This window comes from Microcaecilia unicolor, chromosome 6, assembly GCF_901765095.1.
Source record: "Microcaecilia unicolor chromosome 6, aMicUni1.1, whole genome shotgun sequence".
In the NCBI taxonomy this organism is placed as follows: Eukaryota; Metazoa; Chordata; class Amphibia; order Gymnophiona; family Siphonopidae; genus Microcaecilia; species Microcaecilia unicolor.
In genome coordinates, this window is record NC_044036.1 from 229664612 (window position 1) to 229683884 (window position 19273).

Here is a 19273-nt window from a genome sequence, read left to right on the forward strand (position 1 = left end):
GACAGGGCCGCAGCAAGTGGGGTCATTATAATGTTGAATAGGGTTGGTGAAAGGGGGGATCCCTGAGGAACTCCACAGTTAGATCTTCAAGGCGGCGAAATAGAAGAATGGACTTTGACCTGATAGGATCGATATGAGAGAAATTCTCTAAACCATTCCAAGACAATACCTCCAATGCCGAATTCAGCTAGTAAAGTGAGGAGGAGGTTATGGTCAACCATGTCGAATGCGCTGGACATATCAAACTGCAGAAGTAAGATGTTTTTCCCAATTGATATTTCTTTCCTAAAGTTGGATAGGAGTGTGACCAGCACTGTTTCAGTACTGTGGTGAGACCGGAAACCGGATTGGGATGCATGGAGAATAGAACATTTATCTAAATAATCAGTGAGCTGTGACTTGACCACACTTTCCATGGACTTGGCTAGCAACGGGATAGTGGCAACAGGGCGGTAGTTAGTAATAGTGCTAGGTTTGGACTTCGGGAGAAACAAGCCAGAGGCTAAAGATAAGGCCCAATTTACATAGATACAATATTAACAGGGCCACCGACTGAGCCAGATTCGGGGCAGGGACCCCCCCCCCCCCCCACCCCCCAGGATCGCTGCCGCTGCTGCCCTCCCCTGGATCACCACCCCTCCCGCCGCGACTGCAAATACATGACATGAGAGAAAAAGCAGCTACAGGGGCAGGCCATACAGCAGTCTGAAGAGTAGCGCTGGAGGAAAACTTCTTCTGCTGTGGGGCCTGGGGGAGGGGACCCCTACCAGCCAAACCAGAGGCCCCGGCCTGAAGTCCTGCTGTGTCTGCTGCTCCACAGCCTCCAAGGGAAGCCTGGCGCTGGAGTTTTCTCTCTCCTGCTCCTGTCGGAAAGCAATCACCCAGGTCCCGTCAGGATGAGAGAGACCCTGGTGCTGGGCCCGGGAAATTTTGCCCCCCCCACGCCCCCTCTCGGCGGCCCTGAATATTAAACATTCCAATGCCAACCAGGATGCCACCTCTGTGGGACAACACTTGCATTAATTATCTTATGGCAAGAATACTAAAAGGAAATTTTAAGACAATCCAGAACGCAAGACCTCCAATGATCTGTTCCTGGCCAGATCCAAAGGTCTCTATTCTATCCTCATCCTTCTTGATCTATCTGCTGCTTTTGACACTGTTGATCACAGCCTACTCCTTGATACGCTGTCCTCACTTGGATTTCAGGGCTCTGTTCTTTCCTGGTTTTCTTCTTATCTCTCCCAGCGTACCTTTAGTGTATACTCTAGTGGATCCTCCTCTACTTCTATCCCACTGTCAGTTGGTGTACCTCAGGGATCTGTCCAGGGACCTCTTCTTTTCTCTATCTATACTTCTTCCCTTGGTATTCTGATCTCATCCCATGGTTTTCAGTATCATCTTTACGCTGACTCCCAGATCTACCTCTCCACAACAGAAATCTCAGCCGAAATCCAGGCCAAAGTATTAGCCTGCCTGTCTGACATTGCTGCTTGGATGTCTCAGCGCCATCTGAAACTAAACATGACCAAGACTGAGCTTCTTCTCTTTCCCCCTAAACCAACCTCTCCTTCTCCCTCATTCTCTATTTCTGTGGATAACACTCTCATCCAGTGGTGTGCTGGAGCCGGCTCTGTCCAGCTCGCAAGAGCCGCTTGTTAAATTTTGACAGCTCTTGCGAGCTGGTTGTTGTTGGGGGCGAGCCGGCTCCATTAGGGGAGGTAAGCATGGCAGGAGGGCGCCATCACAGGCCATGCTTACCGCCCCTGCAGCTCCGAAACATGTCCAACGATGTCCTTCGCCCCCACCCTCCCCTCCCGCTCCCATCTGTCTTTTTTAATTACCTCCGTCGAAGCGCACACTATTTAAAGCCCTGCTGCGTGCTGGCTGTCTCTCCAGGCTTCCCCTGCTTACTTCGGGTGATATTCGCGCCCTTAGTCCCGCCTTCTGACGTCATTTCCTTTTTCCGCTTAGCCATCTCTCCCCTCTTCAATCTGTTTAAAATTCTGCTGCACGACTAATATTCCACCAGTGTCATTATGCTCATATTAGCCCTCAAGTCACTTCACTGGCTTTCTATCCGTTTCCGCATACAGTTCAAACTCCTCTTATTGACCTATAAATGCATTCACTCTGCAGCTCCTCAGTACCTCTCCACTCTCATCTCTCCCTGCATTCCTCCCCGGGAATTCCGTTCACTCTCTTATCTGCACCTTTCTGTTCCACTGCTAACTCCAGACTCCGTTCCTTTTATCTTGCTGCACCATATGCCTGGAATAGATTTCCTTAGCCGGTACGTTAAGCTCCATCTCTGGCCGTCTGCAAATCTAAGCTAAAAGCTCACCTTTTTGATGCTGCTTTTAACTCCTAACCCTTATTTTATCATCCTCACTTTAATATTCCCTTATCTCTTGTTTGTCCTGTTTGTCTGTCCTAATTAGATTGTAAGCTCTGTCAAACAGGGACTCTCTCTTCATGTTCAAGTGTACAGCGCTGCGTACATCTAGTAGCGCTTTATAAATGATAAGTAATAGAAATCAAAATGATGAAATATTTTGTCATCCACCAGACAGGACTTAACAAAAATCTGGGCTTTCTATCCTACTATAAACCATAAAATTCTACTTCTTTGTCACTCTCTTAGCAGCATAGGCGCCCCGTATAAGAGGCCTGGGGAGGCTAAGTCTCCCCAGCCCAACTGTTACCTTCTTCCCCTGCTGCCCCCACCCTGCGAGCTGCAGGCTTTCCCGCTCAGTAGCGTAGCGAGGGCGGGGCGGTGGGGGCGGACCGCCCCAGGTGCCAACCAATGGGGGGTGTCCTCAGCCTCTGGCCTGCCATGCCCAGTGCCTTCCCGCAATGCTGCACGAGGCAGCGCGTGTGCTTTATACCTCGCCTCCGCTCGTCTCCCAGCCTGTCCAGCGCCGCGCCGTGGCTCCGCTCTTGACGACGTCACGACTCAGTCACGGATGACGCCTCCTCCCCCTGCGGCACCCTGCGTGCGCACCAGACAGTGCACCTGGCGGTTGTGGCTGGGGGGCCTTGGCTTGAAGACTGAAGTGAGTAGCGCACAAAGACCACAGCAGCTTCAGCCTGCAAAGCAAGCACCTAACTAGGCAGTCACCACCAGGGAAAGATCCAGACAGTCGAGGAGTCACTAAGACGTTAGCAGCAGGAAGAAGCAGCCTAACTAAAGGTCAAGAAAATCCTGTGATAGCAGCACAATACCAGAGTTTGCCTGTGTGCAGCAGCTTGCATCAAATTGGTGCCTTGGGGTAAGCAGAATTTTTTAAAATCCTGTTTTGGAATGCAAATTCTTTTAATAATAATAATAAAAATAGCATGCAGTAAACCAATGGCCAGTCTGATCATGGCTTGCTGCTCTGGATTGTTTCCCATCCCTCTCTCCACCATACAGCCGCCCTATGACTACTGTCCAATCTAGGTTTGCCACAGTGGCATAGTGAGGGTGGGGTGGTGGGGGCGGACTGCCCTGGGTGCCAACAATGGGGGGTGTCCTCTGCTCTGGCCTGCCCCATGCCCAGTGCCTTCCCGCGTCCCGTAACGCTGCACGAGGCGGCACGCGCGCTTTACACCTCGCCTCCACCCCTGGGCCACCAACCGCCTATGGTTAGCAGCTATCTATCTCTCCCTGTTTCTCACCTAACCTACCCTTCCCTCTTCCTGTAAGTGTCCGTTGAATGCTTTTGTGTTTCTCTTATATATCCTGGTATTTGTCAACATTTGCTTATTGGGTGGCGGAGCAGGTGGGGGGAAGAGGGGTTGGTGGTTGGGAGGCTAGGATAGGGGAGGGCAGACTTATACGGTCTGTGCCAGAGCCGGTAATGGGAGGCGGGACTGGTGGTTGGGCGGCAGGAAATACTGCTGGGCAGACTTATACGGTCTGTGCCCTGAAAAAGACAGGTACAAATTCAAGGTAAGGTATACACATATGCGTTTATCTTGGGCAGACTAGATGGACCATGCAGGTCTTTTTCTGCCGTCATCTACTATGTTACTATGTTTCCGATATGAAGATGGCTTACCTTTGAAATCTAATAAAAAATGTATTGTCAGGCCAATAAACAAAGGTATCTTCTTATTTTCTTTTCCGTTTTGATTTATTTCTATTTATTACTTTTAAAGGTGGAATAACACTCTTAACACACCACTTTACTCAATAACGTGCATATAATTTGAATACTATTTCCTTTGAGCATTATAAAGCTAAGTTTCTGTGCTGTTAGGGCTTTAGCGCCTAGGCCTGTGCAAGACGCAATAGATCACCTCGTCAGAAAAACAGACAGGTAACTTATCCCATACCACCACACAGTGCCGGTGCTTCCCGCGAAACTTACGTTAGCGGCTCGAACGGCACACGTTCTTGCGTAACCTCAACTTCCGTTTTCAGATTGGTTAATGTCTCCCGACCACGGTTTCCCTGTTTATACGTCACGACTCCCGCCTCCGTGGATTGGACGATCTTGGTCGCGGCCCTTGGGTGTCGTCCTTCCCCAATCCCTACACCACCACCACCGCCGGTTCTTTTCGCCTTCTATGAGTGTGTGTGTGTTCTGCGGTGCGTGGCACTGGTATTGGTGCGGGACTCGGGGCACGCGGTGGCGTTGCCTCTCTTACAATTACTTTTCCCGCAAGAGATCTACGCCTGAGAACGGTCATGACTGATTTCAAGCTGGGTATTGTGCGACTCGGACGAGTAGCCGGGAAGGTGAGGTGAAGAGCAGTTGGTCGGGGAAAAGCCTGCTACTGCTGTGGAGGGAGGGAGGTGGAGTGGCTTTTGTGAGGGGGCTGCAGTGGGAGTGTAAGAGAAAGGAGGCTTGTTGGCAAGTTATATGTTACTGGGCAGATGGTGGGGTGAAGGACGCGGACGAATGAGAAATGAACTGAAGTTGGGGGGAGGGGGTGGGGAGTGCAGGTTGGAGTTGATGTCGACCGTGCGGGAGGGGAAAGATGAAGGATAGGGTTGAGGTGGCTGTTGGCATAGGGAAAATGGGCGGGCGCAGCTTGATGCCCGAGGAGGCTAGGTGTTGTTTGGTTTTAGGAGATGCCAGGTGGGGTTGCAGGTGGGGTTGTGGAGAGAGAGAGAGAGACTATGCTGGAATAAGGTTTTTTATTTTTGCCTCATGTGCGCTGTTGTGTTGTATTAGGGAATACGGTTGCCGTTCAGGGAGCAGCGCTGTGGATGCTTGACCACTCCTAATATTGAACAAACTCCTTTGACTCTGTTGAGGGATAGCTAACTGTCACTGGGTTTAGTATCCCCGATAATTTTGCAAACTTTTGTTTCCAATTGTCGGAGTTAGAGAGGGCCTGGGGAAACGGTAGCGGCGCCGGCTGTGCACGTGTTCTCTGCTGTGTCGTGCGCCACACTGATTCTGCGTTCGCTCCCGTTTTCTGTCTACTAGATTTTTGTATAACGATTTTTCTATTTTAAGATGCGATTAATGATCTGTATTATATTTACATTCAATACAGTACTATAGAGAGCTTCCTGATGGTTCAAAACCTGGACCTAAATTTCTTTTATTCATTGTGTGAAAGGATTATTTATTTTTTGAGACGTTTGTCTTGTATATTAGGGTACCACTGAGAAGAACCTGAATCATTCTTTCTACATGCACGTGTTCTTACCAAAGTGTGCCAATTTTAGTTCTCAAAAACGCACCTTTTGGAAATGAGAGCTAGTGGGACCGATGCAGTTGCGGGTTTAACACGAGATATATAGATATACACAAAGGTATATTTTTAATTGTAACCATGGATTAGTACTGTAGAAAGGGTTTCAGCGAGGGTATTTATTCACACGGAAACAGATTACTAAAATGCATGTTAATGCAGTTATTACTACCCCAAAGCCATGCAGAACATAGTAACATAGTAGATGACGGCAGAAAAAGACCTGCATAGTACTACTACTACTATTTGACATTTCTAAAGCGCTACTAGGTAAGAAGTACTACTAAGTAAGAAGTAGGACGTACTCGTGTAGCCAGGACCTGCCCACCGAGGATATGTCTCCAAGTGCTGCCCGGGAGGGAAAGGTTAGGACAGCTGTTGTAGTTGGTGATTCGATCATTAGGCATATAGATAGCTGGGTGGCTGGTGGATGTGAGGATCGCCTGGTGACTTGCCTGCCTGGTGCGAAGGTGGCGGGCCTCACGCATCACCTAGATAGGATTCTAGATAGTGCTGGGGAGGAGTCCGCTGTCTTGGTACATGTGGGTACCAATGACATAGGAAAATGTGGGAGAGAGGTTCTGGAAGCCAAATTTAGGCTCTTAGGTAGAAAGATCAAATCCAGATCCTCTAGGGTAGCATTTTCTGAAATGCTACCTGTTCCACGCGCAGGAGGGCCCAATGCGTGGATGAGACAGTGGTGCAGGGAGGAGGGTTTGAGATTTGTTAGGAACTGGGCAACATTCTGGGGAAGGGGGAGCCTATTCCGAAAGGATGGGCTCCACCTTAACCAGGGTGGGACCAGGCTGCTGGCGTCGGCATTTAAAAAGGAGCTAGAGCAGCTTTTAAACTGGAAATGGGGGGAAGGCCGACAGTCACTCAAAAGCGCATGGTTCGGGAAAAGATTCCTCACACACAGGGAAGATAGGGTTTCTGGATAGTGAGGTTGCACAACAGACCGTGGTAGGCCAGGTGCCCTTAAATACAACTAAAGATCAGACAAAAGATGGCAACTCAATAGTGTCAAGTACTAAGCATCATGCAAATAGGAACAACAAATATACTCTGAAATGTCTATATGCAAATGCTAGGAGTCTAAGAAATAAGATGGGAGAGTTGGAATATATTGCACTAAATGAAAAATTGGATATAATAGGCATTACTGAGACCGGGTGGAAGGAGGATAACCAGTGGGACACTGTCATATCGGGGTACAAAGTATATCGTAGTGATAGGGTGGACCGGACTGGTGGAGGGGGTAGCATTGTATATTAACGAGAGCCTTGACTCAGAGTACAAATTCAGCAGGACACAAATCACACCTTTGAATCATTGTGGGTTGAAATTCCATGTATAAACGGGAAAAGGACGGTGATAGGAGTGTACTACCGTCCGCCTCGCCAGGATGAGCAGGTAGATGCAGAAATGATAAAAGAAATCAGAGACGCGAACAAAATGGGCAATGTGATAATAATGGGTGACTTCAATTATCCAAATATAGACTGGGTAAATGTAACATCAGGACAAGCTAGAGAGGTACAATTCCTTGATGAAATCAAGGACAGCTTTATGGAGCAGCTGGTGCAGGAGCCGACGAGAGAAGGAAAAATTCTAGACTTGGTCCTTAGTGGAGCGCATGATCTGGTGAGGAACGTTATGGTACTGGGGCCGCTTGATAACAGTGATCATAATATGATCAGTTTTGATATCGACCTTGAAGTAACTGTACACAGAAAGTCAAATACGTTAGCGTTTAACTTTAAAAAAGGAGACTATGATAAAATGAGAAGAACGGTAAAAAAAAAAACTTAGGGGGGCAACTGAGAGAGTAAAAATTGTACAACAGGCGTGGACGCTGTTCAAAAATACTATCCTGGAGGCCCAGGCCATACATATTTCGCAAATTAGAAAAGAAAGGCAGAAGTCCAAAAGGCAGCCGGCCTGGTTGAAAAGTGAGGTGAAGGAAGCTATTAGGGCTAAAAGAAACGCCTTCAGAAAATGGAAGAAGGAACCGTCTGAAAATAACAAGAAGCAGCATAAGGAGTGTCAAAGCAAATGCAAGGCGCAGATAAAGAAGGCCAAGAGGGATTATGAAAAAAAGATAGCATTAGAGGCAAAAAACATAGTAAAATTTTTTTTTCGGTATATTAAAAGCAGGAAGCTGGCAAAAGAATTGGTTGGGCCGCTGGATGACCGAGGGGTAAAAGGGGCGATCAAGGAAGACAAAGACGTAGCGGAGAGAATGAATTCTTTGCTTCGGTCTTCACCGAGGAAGATTTGGGTGGGATACCGGTGTCGGAAATGGCATTTCAAGCGGACGAGTCGGAGAAACTTACTTCATGGTAAACCTGGAGGACGTAATTGGGCAGTTCAGCAAACGGAAGAGTAGCAAATCTCCTGGAGTACTGATAGAACTGAAAAATGAGCTTGCGGATCTACTGCTAGTGATATGCAATTTATCCTTAGATTCGAGCGTGGTACCGGAAGATTGGAGGGTGGCCAATGTAACGCCGATTTTTTTTAAAAGGTTCCAGGGGAGATCTGGGAAATTATAGACCAGTGAGTCTGACGTCAGTGCCGGGGAAAATGGTAGAGGCTGCTATTAAAAACAAAATTACAGAGCACATCCAAGGACATGGATTACTGAGACCGAGTCAGCATGGCTTTTGTGTGGGGAAATCTTGCCTGACCAATTTACTGCAATTCTTTGAAGGAGTAAACAAACATGTGGACAAAGGGGAGTCGGTTGATATTGTGTATCTGGATTTTCAAAAGGCGTTTGACAAGGTACCTCATGAAAGGCTACAGAGGAAATTGGAGGGTCATGGGATAGGAGGAAATGTCCTATTGTGGATTAAAAACTGGTTGAAGGATAGGAAACAGAGAGTGGGGTTAAATGGTCAGTATTCACAATGGAGAAGGGTAGTTAGGGGGGTTCCTCCGGGGTCTGTGCTAGGACCGCTGCTTTTTAATATATTTATAAATGATTTAGAGATGGGAGTAACTAGCGAGGTAATTAAATTTGCTGTTGACACAAAGTTATTCAAAGTTGTTAAATCGCGACAGGATTGTGAAAAATTACAAGAGGACCTTACGAGACTGGGAGGCTAAATGGCAGATTACGTTTAATGTGAGCAAGTGCAAGGTGATGCATGTGGGAAAAAAGAACCCGAATTATGGCTACGTCATGCAAGGTTCCACGTTAGGAGTTACGGACCAAGAAAGGGATCTGGGTGTCATCGTCGATAATACGCTGAAACCTTCTGCTCAGTGTGCTGCTGCGACTAGGAAAGCGAATAGAATGTTGGGTATTATTAGGAAAGGTATGGAAAACAGGTGTGAGGATGTTATAATGCCGTTGTATCGCTCCATGGTGCGACCGCACCTTGAGTATTGTGTTCAGTTCTGGTCGCCGCATCTCAAGAAAGATATAGTAGAATTGGAAAAGGTGCAGCGAAGGGCGACTAAATGATAGCGGGGATGGGACAACTTCCCTATGAAGAAAGATTAAGGAGGCTAGGGCTATTCAGCTTGGAGAAGAGACGGTTGAGGGGAGACATGATAGAGGTATATAAAATAATGAGTGGAGTGGAACAGGTGGATGTGAAGCGTCTGTTCACGCTTTCCAAAAATACTAGGACTAGGGGGCATGCGATGAAACTACAGTGTAGTAAATTTAAAACAAATCGGAGAAAATGTTTCTTCACCTAACGTATAATTAAACTCTGGAATTCGTTGCTGGAGAAAGTGGTGAAGGCGGTTAGCTTAGCAGAGTTTAAAAAGGGGTTGGACGGTTTCCTAAAGGACAAGTCCATAAACTGCTACTAAATGGACTGGGGAAAAATCCACAATTCCAGGAATAACATGTATAGAATGTTTGTATGTTTGGGAAGCTTGCCAGGTGCCCTTGGCCTGGATTGGCTGCTGTCGTGGACAGGATGCTGGGCTCGATGGACCCTTGGTCTTTTCCCAGTGTGGCATTACTTATGTACTTATGGTTACGCAGCGCTGTACAGTTTAACATAAAAGTACAGTCCCTGCTCAAAGAGCTTACAATCTAAAGGATAAAATGTACAGTCAGACAAGTAGGGGTCATCAAAATGGGCAGTCTAGATTTTCTGAAAGGTATAATGGTTAGGTGCCGAAAGCAATATTGAAGAGGTGGGCTTTGAGTAAGGATTTGAAGATGGGTATGGAGGGGGCTTGGCGTAAGGGCTCAGGAAGTTTATTCCAAGCATTGGGTGAGGTGAGGCAGAATGGGCGAAGCCTGGAATTGGCGGTGGTGGAGAAGGGTACTGAGAGGAGGGATTTGTCCTGTGAGCGGAGGTTTCGGGCGGGAACGTAAGGGGAGATGAGGGTAGAGAGGTACTGAGGGGCTGCAGACTGAGTGCATTTGTAGGTAAGAAGGAGAAGCTTGAATTGTATTTGGTATCTGATCGGAAGCCAGTGAAGTGACTTGAGGAGAGGGGTGATATGAGTATATCGGTTCATGCGGATTATAAGACGTGCAGCAGAGTTCTGAACGGATTGAAGGGGGGATAGATGGTTAAGTGGGAGGCCAGTGAGGAGTAGGTTGCAGTAGTCAAGGCGAGAGGTAATGAGAGCGTGGATGAGAGTACGGGTGGTGTGCTCAGAGAGGAAAGGGTGAGTTTTGCTGATGTTAAAGAGGAAGAAGCGACAGGTCTTGGCTGTCTGCTGGATATGAGGAGAGAAGGAGAGGGAGGAGTTGAAGATGACTCCGAGGTTATGGGCGGATGGGACGGGGATGATGAGGGTGTTATCTACTGAGATCGAGAGCGGAGGAAGAGAAGAAGTGGGTTTTGGTGGATAGACGATAAGCTCGGTCTTGGCCATGTTCAGTTTGAGGTGGCAGTTGGACATCCATGCAGCAATGTCAGATAAGCAGGCCGAAACCTTGGCCTGAGTCTCTGCGGTGATGTCTGGTGTGGAGAGATACAGCTGGGTGTCGTCGGCGTAAAGATGATACTGGAAACCATGAGATGAGATCAGTGAGCCCAGGGAAGAGGTGTAGATTGAAAAACGAAGGGGTCCAAGGACAGATCCCTGGGGAACTCCAACAGAGAGCGGGATGGGGGTGGAGGAAGATCCATGAGAGTGTACTCTGAAGGTTCGGTGGGAGAGATAGGAAGAGAACCAGGAGAGGACAGAGCCGTGGAACCCAGATGAGGACAGTGTTGCAAGAAGTAAATCATGATTGACAGTGTCAAAAGCAGCGGATAGATCGAGGAGGATGAGGATGGAGTAGTGACCTCTGGATTTGGCAAGGAACAGGTCATTGCAGACTTTAGAGAGTGCTGTTTCTGTTGAGTGTAGAGGGCAAAAACCAGATTGAAGCAGATCGAGGATGGCCTGAGAGGAGAGAAAATCAAGGCAGCGGCTGTGAACGGCGCGCTCAAGTAATTTGGAGAGAGAGGGTAGGAGGGAGATGGGGCGGTAGTTGGAAGGACAGGTAGGGTCAAGTGGTCCATCCAGTCTGCCCAACAAGATAAACTCATATGTGCTACTTTTTGTGTATACCTTACCTTGATTTGTATCTGCCATTTTCAGGGCACAGACCGTAGAAATCTTGCCCAGTACTAGCCCTGCCTCCAAATCTCGGCTAAGCTTCTGAGGATCCATTCCTTCTGAACAGGATTCCTTTATGTTTATCCCACGCATGTTTGAATTCCGTTACCATTTTCATCTCCACCACCTCACGCGGGAGGACAATTTTTTTTCTTCTTGTTAAGGTGGGAAACATGGTAGGTCCAGGGCAGCATCTCCTCTCCAATATATATATTACACACTAGTTAAAAAAGGCCCGTCTCTCAAAGAAATGAAACGGGCTCAGCAAGGTTTTCCTCGGAGTGTGTATGTTTGAGAGAGTGTGTGTGAGAGTGACTGTGCGAGTGTGTGTGATAGAGAGTGAGTGAGACTGGGTGCGAGTGTGTGATATTGAGTGTGTGCCAGGGGCCTCCCTCCCTCCCAGTTCCAGTGTCCCCCCCTCCCTCCGTGTTCCAGGGTCGTCCCTCCGAGTTCCAGGGTCGTTGTCCCCTCCCTCCGAGTTCCAGGGTCGTCGTCCCCTCCCTCCGAGTTCCAGGGTCGTCGTCCCCTCCCTCCCTCTGAGTTCCAGGGTCGTCGTCCCCTCCGAGTTTCGGGGTCGTCCCTCCTCCCTCCCAGTTGCAGGGTCATCCTCCCTCCCTTCCAGTTCCAGGCCCCCTCCCTCCGATTTTTAAGTCATCTTCACTTACCAAGTCAGGGTTACGGTGGCGGCCAGCAGCGGTAAAATGCGTGCAGGCTCGGCCCTTCTCTCTGTTTCTCAGCTGTGGTCCCGCTCTTGCGGAAACAGGAAATGAGCCCCCTCCCTGCCCATCTTCAAGTCTTTGCTTAAAGCCCATCTTCAAGTCTTTGCTTAAAGCCCACCTCTTCAATGCTGCGTTCGGCACCTAACTCTTACCGTTCAGGAAATCCAGACTGCCCCTATCGGACTGACTGTTCACTTGTCTTTTAGATTGTAAGCTCTTTGAGCAGGGACTGTCCCTCTATGTTAAATTGTACAGCGCTGCGTAACCCTAGTAGCGCTTTAGAAATGTTAAATAGTAGTAGTAGTAGTAGTAGACCACAGCTGAGAGAGAGAAGGGCTGAGCCTGCACGTGTTTTACCGCTGCTGCCGGCCGCCGTAACCCTGACTTGGTAAGTGATGATGACTTTTAAAAATCGGAGGGAGGGGGCCTGGAACAGGGAGGGAGGGACGACGACACCCTCATGTGTGCGACGTGCCCTTCCCTCTCACTGTTCCGCCTTCGACGTCATCACGTTTTGACGCGAAGGCGGGACAGAGAGATGGTGACAGACTGATGAACCTTACGAACCCTTCACTTCAGTGTGCCACGGCCAGCTTCAGAACGTTGGAGGTGCTTTTTATTATAGTAGACATATATATATTAGTAAAAAAGGCCCGTTTCTGACACAAATGAAACAGCCACTAGCAAGGTTTTCCTCGGAGTGTGTATGTTTGTGCGACTGTGCGTGACAGAGAGAGTGAGACTGGGTGCGAGTGTGTCTGTGAGAGTGTGTGTGTGTGATTCTCCTCTCTCCCCTGCCCCCCCTCCAGCCACCCAGCGATTCTCCTCTCTCTCCTGATTACCTCTGTCGAAGCGGCTGCGTTATTGAAAGCCCTGCCCGTCTCTAGCCTTCCCTTTGAGTTCGTTACCTCAGAGTCCCTCCCTCGCGGAAAGAGGAAATGACGTCAGAAGGCGGGACTCTGAGGGATCAAACTTGAAGGGAAGGCTGGAGATGGGCAGGGCTTTCAATGACGCGGCTGCTTCGACGGAGGTAATCAGGGGAGCGAGGAGAATTGCTAGGTGTCTGGAGGGGGGGCAGGGGAGAGAGGAGAATCGCTGGGTGGCTGGAGGGGGAGGGCAGGGGAGAGAGGAGAATCGCTGAGTGGCTCGGGAGAGACCTGTGACGGCTGGAACTCAGCTGCTGCTGTTCGGGACGGAGTAACGTTTGTGGGTTGCTATGCAGCCTTCTCCTTCGGTGTAGTTCTTTGAGGATGTCTGTGTGGGCACGCGAGTGGCGCGATTCTTTGAGGCCGTTGGTTGGTTGCCTTGTGCTGCTGTTGTACCATTTCTTTCCCTCCGATAGGTCCCTCATGCATGTGACGTCGCGTTCCTTTGCATAGCAACTCTGCAGCGTTCCCTTCCCTCTCACTGTTCCGCCCTCGACGTCATCACGTTTTGACGCGAGGGCGGGACAGAGAGATGGTTACAGAGTTACGAACCCTTCACTGCAGTCTGCCCCGTACGAAGTCAGCTTCAGAACGTTGGCGGTGCAAATTATTATAGTAGATACATATAATAATCAGTCTGCGTTCCTGGATGGCTGGGTTTGTAACCGTATAGTTTTAAAGGCAGGGCGGCGGGAATGAAAGGAGGGCTGTTGTGGGAGAGGGGGGCGGGCAGGTGAGGGCTGGGGTTGAACTTGAACTCGGGTGCTTAAAAGGGGGGCAGGTGGGGGCTGGGGCGAGTCAATGGACATGAATGGGAGGACAGAGGAGAATTGCTGGACATGAATGCGAGGGGAGGGCAGGGGAGAATCGCTTGACATGGATGGGAGGGTAAGGGAGAAAGGAGAAATCGCTGGACATGGAGGAGAAGGCAGGGACGAGAGAAGAGTTGCTGGACATGGATGGATAGAGAGGGAGGGCAGGGGAGAGAGGAGAGTTGCTGAACATGGATCAGTGGAGGGGAGGGCAGGAGAAATGCTGGACATGGATGGAGGAGAGGGAAGACAGGCAGGAGATGCACATGAAGAGCCGAAGCGCAAACAAACAGGCGTGCAGCTTTGAGCGAAGACCAAAAGGCCCTTGAAAGGGAACAAGCAGCTGCAAGGAAAAGTTCCAGGGTGGCGAATATGACTGATGAGAAAGAGGAAACAATAGAAAAAGAAATGCTGATTTGGAAAGGCAGAGAATTTAAAACATTATGGTGATTAGATGATAGCCTTGCTAGGGCCTGTTTCATTTTTAGCGAAACGGGCTTTTTTGCTTGTGAGATATATTCCTGGTGATTACAAGATTTTAGAATGGTGATACTTGCTAGAACCCAGGTGAAGGGAGATTGATCTAGGCATAGAGTCATTCCGTGTCAAGTGGACCAGGGGTCCCCACCTCACCATCTCAGATTTTGATGAAATTTGGTACATAGTTTCTTTATGATAAAAAAAACTAAGCTGTGCAAAACTTTAGTTCAAAAGACTAAAAATTGGAGGTTCTAGGGGACCTCAAGTAAAGGGTTGCAAAATGTCGCCTGAGCAAAAATGACATTTTGGGCCAACCTCCAGAAGCTGTAAAACTGGAAGTTTTAGTAGTACAAGGGGGATATTTGGAGAACCTGCACTACTTTTAGGGCTTAATGAACTGGCAAAACCCCATGTTCCTAGTCCTCTTACTTTTTGAATGGTTTAGGCTCAAACGTTGCCAAAAAAACGGCAAAAATCAATTTACAGCGATGTTGAGGCTGCTGTAGTTTCTAAACTAGTTGGCCTTTCAGGTTGATTTTTGGTAGGTGTACTAAATGCAGGGCTGTAATGAGGCATTCCAATTTGCAGCACTTTCCTTCGTGGTTGAAAAATTATAAGCGTTCAAAGTTGGTATAAAAAGCATTTTTGCCCATTTTGGGCTATCTTTGATGCCCTTGATCTCCAGTGGGACAGCTTCAATATTCTTTCTTTTAGCACCATTAGAAAGAGCAGATTTCCTTCTATCAGAATATTTAGTTTTCATTTTGGAGTCTCATCATATAAGGATTGCAAAAATGCCCTCAAATGTTTGCGGGCAGCAGCCTGTGATTTCTTCACTATACCCTTGATACAAGTGTAGTAAAAGTGATTCTTCTTTCAAAAAGCAACAATTTTTTAAAATAAAGAACACATTATGTTATAAAACTGTATTCAAGAAAACTAAAAAACAGGAATGTTTTTTAGGATGTGGAAGGATGAGGCCAGGTTTCATGACAGGTTTAAAGAAAACTGCAGTCAGTTAGGATGACCGACTTGGCCAATTATGATTGGTGGACCCTGTTGCAAGGCGTCAGTGTCTGTTGCTGGTGTTTCTTCACCCTTGCTACAGTTTGACCTCTTAGTGAACTGTAGGCATCAAAGTAAGCTTAGCAACAGACACTCAGGAGCCAGGAGGTACCAGAAGCATACAATTGGGCAATGAAACAAACAATTCTGCCTTGCAACAGGGTTCACCAATCATAATTGGCCAAGTCTAACTGGCTAAAGAAGTTTTCTTTAAATATTATGTTATAAAACTGTGTTCAAGTAAACTAAAAAATAGGGTGGAAACCATTGTATACATACTTCTTGTTGAAGAAACTCGCACCTGCACCGACAGGCTCATTTATATTGAATTAAATGCCACAAATGAAGATATTAATCACTTTAGACTGAAGTAAAATTTTATCCATTGAAAACCTGATTGCAAGAATAAACGCGTTTGTTGAACTGATGCTAATGGTCATCAATGGATCCAGAAAGATCAGATGAATTTCCACTTTGCTCAGTTGGCTGTTCAAGCACATCAGAGTGTCATTTACTGACATACAATAAAAATAAAGGTTTGAAATTAATTGAAGAGCTTCTGCCTGATCAACAGAAGTTGTTACAAGAGCATTCTGGTCAACTTTTCTATGCTGGATCAACTATTTGCCTTCATCATGAATCCTTACTGTTGAAAAAGTTTGAATTTTTGCAAAGAACCTGCTGTAACCCATTTTCCAAAGGTGGTCATAATGCAAAAAGGGGCTTAAGAGTGCTGGATGACACACTAGCAGCCCAGCTAAAGGCCTTAACAAGCAAAATATTTGTGCCGGGTCAGAAACTATGTCCATCTTGTTGAAAAGACGTCAGTAACAGAGCTGCTGATTCTTTATCATCATCAACAGCAGCAGATGATGAACACAGTGACATTTCTGGCAAGTTGAACACAAGTTTGACATCTCTTGGTTTTTCTCCATTAAAGTTCAAAAAAGTCAGCAAGCGTGATGTACGAGGCTACACCAAGCGCAAAATCAGGCAAGTGCAAAATACTTTGAGTCATCATCTTGCAGTTGCTGGTGGCTTAGACATTCTACCAGTCAGAAATGTGACAAATGTTCTGATTATGATGACCTGCTAAACGAGTTGAAAAACAAAGTCCAAGTTTCAGCAAATCATGCAGAAAAACTGCAAATACTAACTTTAGCACCAAACAGCTGGTCTATTCAAAGAACTGCCTCAGAATTCATGGTTTCAACTAGAATGGTTAAAAAAGCAAGAAATCTGAAATCAGTTTGTGGAATTCTGGCAAAACCAGACAAGAAGAAAGGTAAAGTTTTACCAGAAGAAACAGAAAAAAAAATTCTTGGCTTTTTTGAAGATGATGAATTCAGTAGACTGTGCCTAGGGAAAAAAGATTTTGTCTCTGTCAGAACTGGCACTGAAAAAATTCAAATGCAAGAGCACTTGCTGCTTAGCAATCTAAAAGAAATGTATGTTGCATATCGTACTCGAAATGGGCCAGAAGTGGGTTTTTCCAAATTTTGTGAGCTAAGGCCAAAATGGTGTGTCACTGTTGGCTCATCTGGTATGCATTCAGTGTGTGTTTGTGTCATTCATCAAAATGTGAAGCTTATGCTTGCTGGAAGCCATCTGCTGAACGAAGATTACAAAGCACTGATGGCTAAAACTGTGTGCAATTTGGAATGCAAAGAATGCATGCTTCACAGGTGTGAAATATGTCCAGGTAAAGATGTGCCTGAAAATTACCTGACAGAAGTGTTCATTGATGCTGACCCAGGTGAAACAATCGAGTTTAAGCAGTGGGTTCATACAGATCGCACCACACTGGAGACCAAACAAATGTATGTTGATGATTTTGTATCTGAGCTTGCATTGAAAGTTTCAAACCTGTCAATTCACCATTACATTTCCAAACATCAGACACAATACTTAAAGAAAACCTAAATCCTTGTGAAACTGTTGTTCTCTTGGACTTTGCTGAAAACTACTCCTTTATTGTCCAAGATGCTGTTCAAGGTTTCCACTGGGAAAACAGTCAAGCTACACTGCATCCATTTGTTGGGTACTTCCGTGATGCTTCAAGTGAAATTCAGTGCATAAGTGTTTGCAAAATAAGTGACAGTTTGCGGCATGATGCAGTTGCTGTACATGCATTCTTGGAAAAATTAATCGCGTTCTTGAAAAGCAAAATTGGAGAAATAAAATATGTAACATACTTTAGTGATGGCTCAGCTGCACAATACAAGAACTTCAAAAACTTTGCCAACTTGTACTATCATCAAACAGAATTTGGAATAAGTGCACAGTGGAATTTCTTTGGCAGAAGCCATGGCAAGTCACCATGTGATGCCATAGGTGGAACAACAAAGCGACTAGCTGCTCAGGCTAGTTTGCAACGACCTAAAAATAGCCAAATTCTCACAGCACAAGGCTTGTTTGAATTTTGTGATCAAAAAATAAATAAAATCAAGTTCTTTTTTGTTTCCAAGGATGAAATTGAATCTTCAAGATCTGCACAAGAGGAAAGATTCAGTAAAGCTTCCACAGTTGCTGGAACTAAATCACCAGTTTATTCCCATTGACTTGAACCAAATTTCAGTCAGTAGAATGTCAAATGATTCCTCCTCATTTGTTGTCAAACTTTGTCAGTCGGATGACCCAGTGAGTGTACCTGGCATAAATGTGTCTCAACTTCAGCCTGGGCAGTATGTTGCCTGTGTTTATGACAACAAATGGTGGATTGGCAATGTCTGTGACACATCATTTGAAGAACATGATGCCTTGGTCAACTTTATGCATCCATGCGGGCCTGCACGATCATTTCATTGGCCTAGCAGAAGAGATTCTTGTTGGATTTCTGAACAGCATATTCTAGCAGTTCTTCCAGTACCAGCAACTACAGCACTTGGACGACAGTATACATTTCCAGAAACAGCAGTGAAACTTATCAGTGAAAAATTCTTGTCACTTCAGCACTGAGGTTTTACTTGGGAACCATTAAGACACCCCCATTAGGCTTGAGAAACTAAGCAAAGACAACCAAATGAGGCTTGGGAACCTCAAGTAAGATGCCCACCTTCAGGCTTGGGAACCTGTGCCAAGTGGCTGGACTTGCCTGGCTATCGGGCGTGACCTCTTGGTGATGAGGTTGCCACTTCCTATTGAATTGGTAGTGGCGTAGCCACCATGGACCAACGCATGCTTAAAGCAACTGAGTGACTTATACAGCAATTAGAAACATCGATGGGCCCTATATCCGTTTCATCTATCATTCAACAATACTGGCCAAAAAACACTTTTTTTGCAATCCTTATATGGAGAGACTCCAAATTGAAAACTACATATTCTGATAGAAGGAAATCTGCACTTTCTAATGGTGCTAAAAGAAAGAATATTGAAGCTGTCCCACTGGAGATCAAGGGCATCAAAGATAGCCCAAAATGGGCAAAAATGCTTTTTATACCACCTTTGAACGCTTATAATTTTTCAACCACTTGAAGGAAAGTGCTGCAAATTGGAATGCCTCATTAAAGCCGTGCATTTAGTACACCTACCAAAAATCAACCTGAAAGGCCAACTAGTTTAGAAACTACAGCAGCCTCAACATCGCTGTAAATTGATTTTTGCCGTTCATTTGGCAAAGTTTGAGCCTAAACCATTCAAAACGTAAGAGGACTAGGGTTTTGCCAGTTCATTAAGCCCTAAAAGTAGTGCAGGTTCTCCAAATATCCCCCTTGTACTACTAAAACGTCCAGTTTTACAGCTTCTGGAAGTTGGCCCAAAATGTCATTTTTGCTCAGGCGACATTTTGCAACCCTTTACTTGAGGTCCCTTAGAACCTCCAATTTTTAGTCTTTTGAACTAAAATTTTGCACAGCTTAGTTTTTTATCATAAAGAAACTATGTACCAAATTTCATCAAAATCTGAGATGGTGAGGTGGGGACGACCTTTAAAATTGGTCCACTTGACACGGAATGACTCCATAGGTTTTTTTCCTGTACAACACCTACC

At 46.4% G+C, this 19273-nt stretch overlaps 1 protein-coding gene across 2 annotated transcripts in view; it reads left to right on the forward strand.

Moving 5' to 3' along the window:
* The first annotated feature begins 4479 nt into the window (after positions 1 to 4479).
* ZMYND19 (zinc finger MYND-type containing 19) overlaps positions 4480 to 19273 on the forward strand; it is a 422686-nt gene continuing 407892 nt past the window's right edge. For both annotated transcript variants that reach the window (XM_030206586.1, XM_030206585.1), the window contains exon 1: positions 4480 to 4726. In XM_030206586.1, the coding sequence (XP_030062446.1) occupies positions 4676 to 4726 (51 nt within the window). In that variant the 5' untranslated portion in view covers positions 4480 to 4675. The remainder of the gene's footprint in view (positions 4727 to 19273) is intronic.